The following is a 13,813-nucleotide window of genomic DNA, read 5'->3' on the forward strand; positions in this document are numbered from 1 at the left end:
ACGATCGCTCGGAACGTAACTCGTTCGTAAGTTGGGGAGCGTCTGTATAACCATAGCATTACACATTTGAATAGACTCAATGGGTGATCCGATGCTACCTTTGCACAGAGGCTTGGTGCCATTCCAGGTGCGAGCCTTGGTGCAGATGAGGGTGGAGGCGCGGTCAGCATCCATGGTGAAACCAGGAGAACACTGGAAACTAACCGAATTGTTGTAAATAAAATCATTCCCCAACCTCACGCCATTAGCCGGCACTCCAGGGTCACCGCAGTTGATGACTGCATTGGGAGGACAATAAAAAAAATCAGCTCTGCAGTTTCATAGTTTAGTGCTGCAGTAACGGTCTGTGTTAGTTACCTACGCATGCTGATTAAATACAAAAACAACAATTGGTATCATTCAAAGAACTCTTTGCGGTCGCGACTGTATTGCTGATTTACTGATTCCATTTAGAAGAGGGGGCATTGTATTTCTTATAATTGTACAAATGTAGGCTATTTCTATTTAATGAGGTCCAAATTAGATCTGTTTGTGCACCCATTTAAATGACGAAACAGTTTCATGCCCGGATGCCAATAAATAGGGTAAATTTCTTACATAATACACTATACACAAGAGGTGTGCTAAAAAAAACATAATCGATACGGGAATGTATTATTGCGGACCTCTTTCCAACATCGATACGGAGGCTTCAGAATCGATATTGCTCATTCATTCATAAGGTTTCCCTGCACGCCTCTGAAAGCTGTTCCTTGCCGTGTGCACACATTTCGACCAGGCACGGCGGAGGAAGTAAACCGGAAGTGCTGGTAACATTATAAGACAAATACATTTCTGCCATCCAGTATGAAAAAATATAATTTGAGCGCATATGACTGTTTTCATAAATATGTATGTAAAATAGTGCGTTAATTTTGAGTTGATTTAAAGTTTCTTTAACACCATTTTTTTTTTCAACTTGGAAAGCCTAATGGGGGAATTGCAGTTGCAACGCAGCAGAAACGTCCATGTCAAAAATTACAATTTTAAAAACTTACTTCATGTTAAAGATTAGATAGCCCTTAAGATGAAAATGAAAATGCACTGAGCTGTCATCGTTTTACAAATGCAATTATGCCATCTAGTGGCAGAAACACGACCACCACAAATTAATATCACACTCGTTTTTTTTTTAACGGTACATTACATCAATGCTATGAATTATGGTGAAATTACTGTATACATTTGTTAACAAGAGTATGAAAACTTCTCATTTAGAACAGATATAAAATTTGCGGTTAATCTTGAGTTAACTATTGAAGTCATGCCATTAATTCAGATTAAAAAATGTACTTGCCTGACACCTCTAATGTAAAATAATGTAAAATACCGGGAAACGTATCGCCCTCAAGGCCATGTATCAGGATACATGCGTATCATGATACGTATCGTATTGTGACCCCTGTATCGTGAGGTAGTTGCCAATACTAAGCCCTACTATACACACAGAAGCGCAACATATGGATTTCCTCCTAGAAACGGTAGTTAATTACCAGAGCACTCAGGCATGTTGCCGGTCCAGGTGCCATTTATCGTACAGTGCCGGGTGAGCAAACCGGTAGAGTAGTAGCCATCCCTGCAGGCGTAAGTAATGGATCTGGAAAAAGTCAGGCCATCGTGGATCAGGATCTGGGCGTTTCGAGGGGTACCGGGGTTTCCACAGGAAATGACTAAGATCAGAAAAAAAAGGGAGAGACAAATCAATATCCAAAACGATTAGAAATCGAATCCATTAATGTGACTAGTTAGTGGACTTTATGATAAAACGAGATGTGTGTCTTGAACTTTGACTATCAGACACAAGCCGAGGTTCTTTACATCGCAGTCACCAGCTTGCATCAGTCTCTCAAAGGCCCCCCCGAGGGGGATAGCTCCTCCATAATGACCAGATGTAGTCCGGTCTTTGAAGCTTGTGCCAGCTAAAAAAAAACAGGTGGGTGACGCCGGCTCATAGGTACACACCAAAAAAGGAACGAGCCAAAGGGGGGAGGCATGGCAGAGAGGTGGTGGCATAAGGAGAGACGTGTTTGTTGTTTAAAGAGAACGCCTGGGAGTGCGGTTAGCTGGATATAGTCAATGTAAGAAATTAAAATAAATGGAGCCCAAGTAGAGTGTTAACTGTAGTGGAGTTTGTGTATATAATGCATTATGATTTTTTTTTTTAATTATAGTTTAGCAATGTTTAATCAGTCATTTAGTCTTACAAAACATGACAATAACTAGAGGTGTAGGAAGCTATAAAACAATCGTGGGCATGTTGGGGGTACTAACATGTTGAGGTAATGGCACATTGGACAATAGTTCCCCAAATTATACTTTTGCTTTATGTGTTTGCAAAGCTTATGAGTATTCGCCTAGGTTTAGACCGTCATAAACAGCCTTTTTCTTTGCAAATTGCCACGGCAACAGTGTGTGACGAAATAAAAGCTTTCAATGATTTTTCATCTCAAAACCCTGGAGAACCCACGGGGTCAAATTTGGCCCCTATAAATTCTGCTACTCAAATAACAAAGACCTTTTTTTTTGGGGGTTCTCCAGGGTTAAATGTCATATACATTCTTTAGGAGGTCGTTAAAAAAAATGACCTCTATAAAAGTGTAAAAAGGTTGCCAAATTTCAAAATAAAATCAAAATGGCGGACTTTCCTGTTAGGTTTGAGCTCTCACTTTGTCTCGTGTGTCTTTGATATAGCTGAGACAGCGGTGAATTGCTTAATATCATGACAGGCAATGACCTGTTTTCTAAACCCGGGTTCAACATTATCGTGATTATGAAACATCAGCAATGTAATCCACTTCAAAGAAGAAAATACGACTTTTACTTTGCATATTTATATTGCATAAGGAATTCTGCGAATAGGATTTTCTACTTCAATAACCCCACATCAACTCCCAAGCGTCTCTGTCAGATATTGTGCTCATTAATGACTACTTCTCCATCCAACACATTCATTTAATTTTACGCCACTTGTCAATATCTGCAGTGCGGTGGTTGCAATGGAAGCTGTCGTATTTTATTTTTCATTTATTTCCTCCCCCCTGTCAGTGCCCTCCAGCGCTTCATTTTGAATCCTGAGGCATTTCCTGGCCGGTTGGGTTGTGTAATCCCTCTATCGTCTTTTTGGGGTCTGCCCCTGGGTCTCAAGCCAGATGTGTCCAGAATATCTTTGCGGTGCATGCAGGAATGCATCCTGAGCAGATTGCTTATCGACCTCCAGTGCCTGCCTTGGGTGCAAAAGGGAAGTTGCTCTGCTCCATGCTCACAGATGCCCTTTTTTTTTTTTTTGTGATACTAGAGTTATAAATTAACTTTTAGGTCATTGATCATAATAGCCTCTCATTAACTCTTTGACTGCCAAAAACGTTAAATAACGTTTAGTAAAATCCTATGGAGGAGTGCCAAAGACGTCAAAAGACGTTTGTTTCAAAACAGAGGTGAAACTAACCATTTTCTATTGTTGATTACTGAAAAACGGAATAAGGTAGAAACAAACTTTATTTTCTGATGAAAGATGAGAGTCCAATCTTTCATTTGGTAGTATGTGTGTTTCCATAGTCCAAACACATAATTTTCTATGGACCTTGAAAGATCAGTCAAAATGCTTAAAATCGTCTGGCACTGGGGACAACCCGTTTCTGAAAACGTCTGGCAGTCAAAGAGTTAAGAAGATTCATTTGTAAAATTCAAATTCAGTTTCTGCTAGATGCAAAATCTGTAACAGTTTAGATGTTTTTTATGTTGTAATAGTATTTTTTTTATATATAAATATAAATATATATAAATATAAATATATATATATATAAAATATATAAAACATAAATATAAAAAAATCTATAAATAAATATATATTTATAAATATTTAAATATTTAATTTTGACAATATTTTTTTGAAATCCCAAATCAACGGTGTCTGAATGTTCCATATTTAAAGTGAAGACAATTAAGCATCTGTATTTCATACCATGGCACTCAGGTTGGGTACCCAGCCAGGTCCCGTTGGCGAAGCACGTTCGTTCCGGAGAACCTTTCAGCATGTAACCCGGCTCGCAGCTGAAGCGCACGGCGCTGCCCACTGTGAATTCATCCCCCAACCGGATGCCGTGCACAGGAACACCTGGATCCCCACAAAGACCTGCCGATTCACCTTGGAAGTGGAAAACACACTATTAAAAAAAAATATATATATATATATAAAGCAAATAAATCACTTTCAGGTTTGACTACCTTTGCAGAATTGTATGCTTTGATGGATATTTTCCTATTATAGAATAACATATTGCGGGAGGAGATGGATCAGAGCCACAAGCCCTCCTTCTACATGATCCATCAAACAAAAAGTGTACTTCTCTGCCTCCATTAGCCACGCTTTCTATATAAATTCGGTTTCATTACAGTCATTTGTTTAACATGCAGGAAACAACCTTGTATCCCCATTGATATATTATACCTTTAAAACGACTATCGATTCAGTAATGGTGCTTATTGCGCCTGCATTCTGATGTCACAGTGCTCAGATTTGCACCATTTGAATGGTGCTACAAACATTTCATGAATCTTAATATTACTGTTGTATTTATTGCCTGTTTAGGGAATATGAGAAACCACAAGGTTGCTCCTAAGTGTTGTTAAATGTGACATAAATGTGACAGGATGCAAAATAAATTCCACTGTCATGTCCATGTGTTGTAATTCATCTTGACTTTGTTCATGTACTTTATGGTTACGTATACGTTGTCGTGTTGACATTTGTGGATTGGAACTGAATACCCACATGTTCTTCCACGTGTGATTTTACAAGTAAATGATATAAAGGAAAGTAGGAGTGCAGGGGCCAGAATATTTATTGAGCTTCATAAACAAGCTAAGATGTAAGCATCCTGGCTCCTCCGTCTAATATGAGTGGAATAAAACGTTTTATGGAGGACGCTTGTTCTGCCCTTGAGGCCTATGAAGCAGAAAGGCAGCCGCTGTTTATGCCCACCTACTTGCTCATTACTTACTAACATCTTTACCCCCCAAAAATTCTGTATCAGTAATTTTAAGTTTGGACTCTTATGGTTCCAAAGTTGGTCACGTTGGGAGTACCGCATACCAGAGCAATGTGGTGGCGAGCCGCTCCATTGCGCGTCCAGCTGGCACATGCGCGTTGTGTTGCCAATGACGGTACGCTGGCCGATGCAGCTGTAACGGATGACCGACCCCACGGTCCGACGGTCGCCTGAGATCTGGGCGTAGGGGGGTATGCTGGGGCGGTCACACAATACCACTGTGGAAAAGTGGAGAAAGTTAAAGGACCAGTTCACTTAGAAAATGTAGATGGTAAAAAAAAAAAAAAAAAAAAAATTGAGAGTAGAATAGAGAAAACTAGAAAAATTCCCGCGGAAATTTGGAATGGGACTGCTCACTCTTGCAAGGTGGAAATACGCATGTAGTACTTGTAGCAATAGTAGTAGTAGTATAGTAGTAGGACTTTTAGTAGTAGCACTTGTAATAGCTAAAAAAAAACAGTATTTAAATAGCAGTCCATTTAATTTAATTAAAAAAATAAAAATTAAAAATAATAATAATAATAATGTTTTTTTTTGAAAATGTATTTTAAAAAAATGTAAAGGAGCTGAACAGTTTAAAATTTAAACGACTGGAATCGGTCAAGAAATGTGGAAGTTAACCCTAATCAACATCAACTAAAAGTATTTTCCTGTCCCTTTAAGAAACATGCACATTCACGCACACGCATTGGAACTTTAACATACTGGAGACTTCACGCACACACATCCCATTGATATTGTATGAGAGACGCACACCTCGAACAAAAGCCTCTCACGACTTAACGGTTCACGATGCAGATTCAAACAAGACACGTGAATTGCACTCCCCACCAAAGGTACTCACAAAGGCACTTGGGCAGGGAGCGGTCCCAGGTACCGTCGCCTTGACAGGCGATAGAGCTTGTCCCTAGCAGGTAGTAGCCAGGGTTGCAGCGATATGACACGGTGGTCTGGAAGCTGTAGCGATGTGGCCCAATGGGTAAGACTTGCCTAACGCTGTTCTCTACATGACCCGGCTCTGTGCAGTTCACAGCTAGAGGGAGGATGAGCAGACGAGACGAGGAGGAGGGAGGTGAGAGATACATACAGTGTGGCATTTTCCCCGTTAAGACAGAAAATAACGTGCTCGCTTAACCCATTAAGGCCTAAAGCGCCTGGCAAAATATGCCTTTAAAACCTATTGGTGACTTTAGAATCACCCCCGAAAACCTGAAGTTTTCCTGCAAATTCAACAATATTGTCAATATGTACTAAATAATTGACTTGAGCTCCTGAAGTAGATGGAAACATAACTCAAAAGAGCTTACACAAACCTAAGTTTATTATTATAAACCTTCAATATATATATATTGACCTTCAACAATGAGGCACGGTTGTAAAAAACGTCGGGTAACCGAGTGGTAATTATTTGTCGTTCTCAAAATCCTCATTGTCTACAAACACATTTCTTAACAATATGACACTGTCGACTGGTCACCCTGATTTGGAGTACTTCCCGTAGTCGGGTTAGAAAAGGGGTAACCCAGGGGTCATATTCGAGTTTGAAAAACTTGTATAACAGCATATTCATCTTTTTGCGCAAAATTGAAAGAGTTATTGAATGCATGTAAACATGGTCAATCACTACAATTATATGTCAATATTTCAGTTTCTGAATCCATCAGAAAAAAAAACATTTACAGGTGTGAGTAGACGCAGTAACTTCGTACAGACGCTCCCCTACTTACGAACATTCGAGTTACGAACAACGGTACATACGAACATGTCTGCGCGCATGCGCGCATGTCAAAAAATGTTCGGAAAGAGAATGCTGTAAGTTCGATTTTTTATTGCGCACCTTTTTCCGAGTACTGTAGTGCTTCTTTCCGCCGCTAATACCGACGCTTGGCGCTGTGAGAGCTCACCCAGCATTGGAGGCTCAGCAACGTGTCGAGGAGGAGGAAGAAGAAGAAACGCCTGTCGCTCATAGATAAAGCCATCGCACTCTTCGAGCAGCAAGACCCAGATATTGAACGTTGCACAAAGGTTGCAAATCAATTGAATGATGCCATACAGTGCTAGCGCATCATTTATGATGAAAAAAGAAGAAAACTGTGCAATCGTCGTTAGATCGCTTCTTTCGGCCAGTTTCTAGTAAATCCTCCAAGGAAGATACTCATCAACCCTCATCTTCTTCTCCGCGACCCTCAACTTCTTCCTACATTGAAGTTACGGAGGAGGAAGTAACTTTTGAAGCCCATTCCAGCGACGACGAAGAACCTCTCATGATATAAAATCCTCCTCTTCCTCCTCCTCCATCATCTCCTTAAGCATCGAGTACATCTTCCAAAAGTAAGTTAAACTTCATTTTATTTATCTTATTACGTACATGTACATACTGTGTGTGTCTCTCGCTCTCTCTCTCTAACATACGTAGTACAGTACTGTACGTATTCTCTTTAAACATAAATTATAATACAAAATATAGCACTGAAGCAACTTACGAACAAATTCACCTTACGAACGATCGCTCGGAACGTAACTCGTTCGTAAGTTGGGGAGCGTCTGTATTCATATTTTTGCGCAAAATTGAAAGAGTTATTGAATGCATGTAAACATGGTCAATCACTACAATTATATGTCAATATTTCAGTTTCTGAATCCATCAGAAAAAAAAACATTTACAGGTGTGAGTAGACGGAGTAACTTCGTACATGGTACACTATTATGTCCGTACATGGACTTCGGGTTAGAAAAGGGATAACTGAGGGGTCTTTTTCGGGTCATATTCAGGTTTTTGCATTTGTTTATACAGCCTATCAAAACCCAAATATTTGAAAGGGTTGTTGACTGCATGTAAACATAGTTATTATGCATCTCTTCAACCACCACTGGTCGTATTCTGCATTAATGTCAGAATCTCCAGGTAAAATTACCGAATGAACAATACTGAGCTCTCCAGGAAAGGAAAAAAGAGAAAAAAAAAAAGAATCTCCAGCCTCATTTTCTGTTTTCACTAGTCCAGCATCATTCAAGCAAGCATCTTGACTCAAGGTTCATTAACCCAATCCCAATGACGTAGCCAGGCAGACTCTGAGAATAAACATTTGCGTCATTAGAGTCAGCCTGCTGCTGTCCGCCGAAGTGCAAAAAAATGTTGACGGATGGAAAACATTGCAAAAGGAAGCGGAACCGCAATAGCTAAGCTTCAGATGGAGAGGCTGATCTTCTCGTCTATATTAAAATTGGGTTTCGGGCTATTACTTGTGCCTGTACTGGTCCATCTTGAGCGTCTCCTAAAAGTAGGATTTCATATTGTTTCAACAGTGTCAACAGCTCAGTGACTAACATTTGCTGTTTAGTTTAAAATGCAAATTTGAATTCAATACACAATGATGCCAAACCTCGGAATGGTTTTCTAAAAGAGTGTCTACAAGCTCCAGAGGAGCCATTATGACACCGGTGTATTTATTTGCCGGGTTTTGAATTGAGCTCATTGTATGCTAATAACCTTGCTCATTTTCACGCTCCCAACATTAAGCACAGTTGAAACACCCTGAAAAAAAATATGATAAATGATGCATTATTTATAATACACTACAAATCACAATAACCTTTGCTTAAATCATCAGAGTACTTATAAAGAAAACTTTAATGTACAGACGCTCCCCTACTTACGAACATTCGAGTTACGAACAACGGTACATACGAACATTTCTGCGCGTACAGTATGTCGAAAAATGTTCGGAAAGAAATGCTGTAAGTTAGATTTTGTATTGTGCATAGTGCTTCCGACGATTGGCGCTGTGAGAGCTCATTGGAGGCTCAGCAACGTGGTGGGGAGGAGGAGGAAGAAAACGCCGGTCCCCATGAAGCAGGAAATAACTTTTGAAGCCGATTCCAGCGACGACGAAGAATCTCTCATGATATAAAATCCTCCTCTTCCTCCTCCTCCATCATCTCCTTAAGCATCGAGTACATCTTCCAAAAGTAAGTTAAACTTCATTTTATTTATCTTATTACGTACATGTACATACTGTGTGTGTCTTTCGCTCTCTCTCTCTAACATACGTAGTACAGTACAGTACTGTACGTATTCTCTCCATTTTATTAAAAGTTTTTTTCAGTACAAACCATTGCAGGTTACTTTTACAAGCCTTAAACATACTTATATAAACCTTCAATATACTTATATAGGCTTTAAACATAAATTATAATACAAAATATAGCACTGAAGCAACTTACGAACAAATTCACCTTACGAACGATCGTCCGGAACGTAACTCGTTCGTAAGGTGGGGAGCGTCTGTATTAGTATTTGTCTCCAGTAACCAGCACATTTCTTTCTCCATCTTGTCTTGCCCACCTCTATTTAATGAAGGAAAACTAAATAGAAGTAGCTCAAAGGTAGTTGACGTTGAGGCTCTGTTGTCATGCCTCTAATTGCTTGTGATTAGCAAGAGCTCAGTGACTTATGGATGAGCCCGCGGACTCATAAGGCCGGCGGAAATCGTTATCTTTTTCTCCAACTGACTTTCTCCACCTCGAGCAGAAGAAAAGCTCAGGGTTCACGATGTAAGCCGAGGAGGAATAAATCAGCACTGCACTTTTCCTTTTCAATCTCAAAACAAGAGCGCGGCAGGGAGTGTGCCTACAAAATATGCCTGCAATCTTGTAATCAATGTAATATATCTCATTTACAGATGCAACTTTAATCTACTTATAGCCACACATGCAGAGAGCACAACGGGGCATCAACCCGGTATCTGCGCGTCTACAATGTCACACACCTCAAACACTAATTGAATTGCTTCCTCTTATAGCATATGGATATTATACCAGTGGTTCTTTACTTGCAGTGGTTCTTAACTTCCCTCGAACCCCAGGGGTTCGCCAAGTAAGTATATATAAGTAAGTATATATAAATACATAATTTATTCATTTAAATGCTTTCTCATTCCTCAGTGGTTACTCAAGATACCTTGAGAAGCGCCACGATTTGTTCATTAACGATACCAACAAAATGTGGTTACAGGAAAGATATAACAATATCCCACACAGCCAAAGAATACAAATGTTCTTCAAAATCCATCAAGTCTTAAAATGACTGTGATATCAAAAGTTTTCAAAGTCTTTTTCTTTACATGCATAATACAACACACATTTGTATGGATAACATTCATGCAACATTTTAAAGATGCTTTTTTTTCTCTGGAGAGCTCAGTATTGTTCATTCGGTAATTTTACCGATTTGACGTCATCATCATTGCTCTCCTTTTTTTTTTTAATATATATTTTTGGGTATTTTTATTTTTTTTGTATGTGGGTGAATACGTGTATGTGCGTGCATTTTAAAGATACTTTAAAGGCTCTTGTTACCCACTTTTACACCGAGGGAGGGGATTGCTCCACTGCCCGTTGGCCTGGCAGGTTGACTTCACCGCTCCCTGAAGAACATATCCGGTATTGCAGACAAAGCGGACACCATCGTTTAAGCTAAACTGGTTTCCCTGCGTCATACCAAAGGTGGGGTTACCGGGATGCCCGCATGTGATAGCTGGAAAAAATAACAAAGGATCAATCAGCATGTAAGCTAAGGTGACACCGCTCGTTGTCGGTAAATGTTTAACATATTTTCCTTTAATCAGTTAGATTTATTCAAAATGCGGGCACTCACAAACACAGACTGGTGTTTGTCCTGACCAGCGATGATCCTGTTCACAGATCCGTACAGACACCCCGATGAGACGAAATCCTGGGTTACACTGGTACACAACACTGCCTCTGTAATTGTAGTTCTCCCCATTGATTTGGCCATTCACAATAGGCTCAGGGCTGCCACAGTGGCCCGCTATGGAAAAACACATTTGCATGCCATGAAGGCCCGTGTTCACATCAAAAAAAAAAAAAAAGAAGAAGAAATTAGCTTCGCACAGCAGCGCTTTGTCAGTGGACTCACCCAGACACTGGACTTGTGTTCCGCTCCAAAGTCCGTTAGACATGCACTCTCGAACGCGGGAGCCTACTAAAGTGTAACCCGTGTTGCAGGAAAAAATTGCAGTGGCTCCATACACGGTCAGTGTTCCTATCTTGTTACCATTTGGTGGAGTCCCAAGGTCGCCGCAGGAAATAACTGAAAGCAGAAGCACATTTATCGTTTTAGAGTTGAAAACTAAGCATCCCTTGGATCGTACAGAAGAGGATTAGGGCCAGTGAAGAGAAAAAAAAAAGGTTGGGAGGATTCTGATTTTATTCTCAGCATTCTGACTTTAAAGTGAGAATTCTGACTTTATTCTCAGGATTCTGACTTTAATCTCAGAATTCTGATTTTAAAGTGAAAATGATCACTTTAATCACAGAATTCTCACTGTATGTTTATCTTTATGTTCTGAGTTTAATCTCAGAATTCTGACTTTAAAGTGAAAATTCTCACTTTAATCACAGAATTCTGACTTTAAAGTGAAAATTCTCACTTTAATCACAAAAGTGAGAATTCTGAGATTAAAGTGAGAATTCTCACTTTATGTCAGAATTCTGAGATTATACTCAGAATTCTCACTTTTAAGTCAGAATTCTGTGATTCAAGTCAGCATTCTCACTTTAAAGTCAGAATTGTGAGAATAAATGGAGAATCCTGCCAACTATTTTTTTTCTCTTCACTGGCCATAATCCTCTTCCTTCGGATTGAAATGAAAGTATGGATAAGAATCCTGGCAATCATTTTACTAAACACTTACTATCGCAGACAGGCCGTGGATCTGGGTAGTTCCAAGTGCTATTAGCTTGACACTGAATGACCCTTTGACCCCTGTAGTAATACCCCGGGTCACATATGAGCATCATGATAGAATCGTATTGGTTCTGGGTTCCATAGATTAATCTCCATCGCCCGTGTACCACTGCAGAGTGGCCGATATCAGGGCAGCTCACCGCTGTATGATCGAATATGACAGGAAATCATTGACAGCATTTTACAATTTAAAACGTTAGCACAGCACTCACTGCAAACTGTAGTGATATACTTACGGACGCATCTGGGAGGGGCCTCAATGGGACTCCACCTTCCGGATTCCTGACAGACTATTGTGGTGGTGACAGGCCCTGTGAGTCGGAATCCAGGGTTGCACCGGTATGTAGCCCTGGCTCCTAAAGAGAAGTCCTGGCCCACAATGCTACCATTGACTGGTAGTACTGGCATTCCGCAGGACGTAACTGGTATGAAAGGAGGAAGTAGGAGATCAATTGTACAAGTTATAAATTTTATTTTGATATTACATATTTGTGCTCTTGTTTTTTTTTGTGTCAGACTTGATATTCTTGTTTAAACTGATCTTAAGGATATTTGGAAACGTTAAAATCAGCGAGGTGATGCCAAAAATAATTGGCAATTCGCTACATTTGCAAGCATTGGCTGCTCAGTAAGATACCAGCTTTATCAGATTTCTAAAAAAAAAGCCAATGCAGATATTTGTCAAAATACCAAATATCAGCACCGGTAATCGGCTCGGCCGATAATCGGTCTATCCCTACGCTCCTCCCAAAATGTCCAAGTCTCCGCATTTTTGTTGAAATGTCTTATTGTTATGTTGCTATGTTCTGGTGTTTTTTTTTTCCAGATCACACATGTGCCCCCCCTCTCCCACATTAGCATCCCACCTCTTTTTTCCCCTTGTTTCTCCCTTTCTCATCTAAGAAATGGTGGCAACGTCTGGTAACTCGTCAGACCACCCATTCCCCGCCCCCTTTTTAGGTGCCATGTTTTGTTTTGTTTTATTTATGAGTTGAAAAACGTAAAATACATTTTGTTGCTCTGTACTTGGAAAAAATAAATAAATGATATATGAATTTGAAACATTTTAAAACAAATTACCATATATCTTGCCTAAGTAGAATTAGTTACAGGTAATTTTTGATGATCCTATTTTTTTGCAGTGTCACTTTCAAAGCTCGCAAGGTACACCACATTCGCATACAACAATGACAGATATTTTGCAACAAAACCAGATTTAACTCGACAATCCAAAAAGCCATATGAGCACCAACATCTTTCCATCTTCCTGTGCAATTTCCAAATCGTCTTTATCAGCTAGTTGGATCCCTACCTTGGCAGAGTGGCACTGGTGCATTCCACTGATGGATCCCCTGGGCGGCGCGGGTGCAGGTGGCGCTGCTCTGGCCAATGAGTCGGAAGCCTTGGTCACAGCTGAAACGCAGAGTGCTTCCCAGCTTGGTGCCTGTCAGGCTGTGCACTGTGCCGTTCACGGGGTTGTTGGGCGGGCTACAGTAGGCCGCTACGAAGGATTAAAAAAAAAAAATGTAATACATCAAATCAAGCAAGGGCGCACATAATACTTTTTGATACAATTTGTATACTGATACGGATAAGCATATAATCCCAGTAACAATGTGAAACGATTCTAGTGGCTGCTGAGGGGGTGATGGATTAATGTGCTTTCCATCGCAAAGAGCCCAGGATTTATTTTGCATCTGTTATCTCTGGATGGTGAGGTAAATGAGGATATAGACGGATGTTGAAATTGGGAGAATTGATTTGGATTTTGGCAAGACGTGCAGAGACGGATAATAACAACGGACACAAAATAATTGAAGCTATGCTCTGTATCTGCTTTGGTTTGTTTGCCTTATTGGTGGGTGGAATAATCGTACATCATTCTAAATGATACCAACAACAGGTCAGAAAGAATAAGAGCCTCTCAGGAAATAATGCCTCACTTGGTGAAAGGGGA

The 13,813-nt window shown here is 40.0% G+C and overlaps 1 protein-coding gene across 2 annotated transcripts in view; it reads right to left on the reverse strand.

The window, feature by feature from the left end:
- The window catches only part of csmd2 (CUB and Sushi multiple domains 2), a 197,389-nt gene that overhangs the window by 13,511 nt on the left and 170,065 nt on the right, over positions 1-13,813 (reverse strand). The window contains exons 50-60 of one of the 2 annotated variants that reach the window (XM_077549513.1): positions 13,169-13,357; positions 12,093-12,278; positions 11,804-11,998; positions 11,026-11,199; positions 10,744-10,917; positions 10,450-10,623; positions 5,932-6,120; positions 5,132-5,305; positions 4,001-4,183; positions 1,533-1,709; positions 99-278 (exon numbers count right to left, since the gene is read on the reverse strand). In XM_077549513.1, coding sequence (XP_077405639.1) covers positions 99-278; positions 1,533-1,709; positions 4,001-4,183; positions 5,132-5,305; positions 5,932-6,120; positions 10,450-10,623; positions 10,744-10,917; positions 11,026-11,199; positions 11,804-11,998; positions 12,093-12,278; positions 13,169-13,357 — 1,995 coding nt within the window. Of the gene's footprint in view, positions 1-98; positions 279-1,532; positions 1,710-4,000; positions 4,184-5,131; positions 5,306-5,931; positions 6,121-10,449; positions 10,624-10,743; positions 11,200-11,803; positions 11,999-12,092; positions 12,279-13,168; positions 13,358-13,813 lie in introns of both variants that reach the window. The other variant, XM_077549512.1, reaches the window with a different exon arrangement.

The sequence above is a fragment of the Vanacampus margaritifer genome, chromosome 17 (assembly GCF_051991255.1).
Source record: "Vanacampus margaritifer isolate UIUO_Vmar chromosome 17, RoL_Vmar_1.0, whole genome shotgun sequence".
Taxonomy (NCBI): Eukaryota; Metazoa; Chordata; class Actinopteri; order Syngnathiformes; family Syngnathidae; genus Vanacampus; species Vanacampus margaritifer.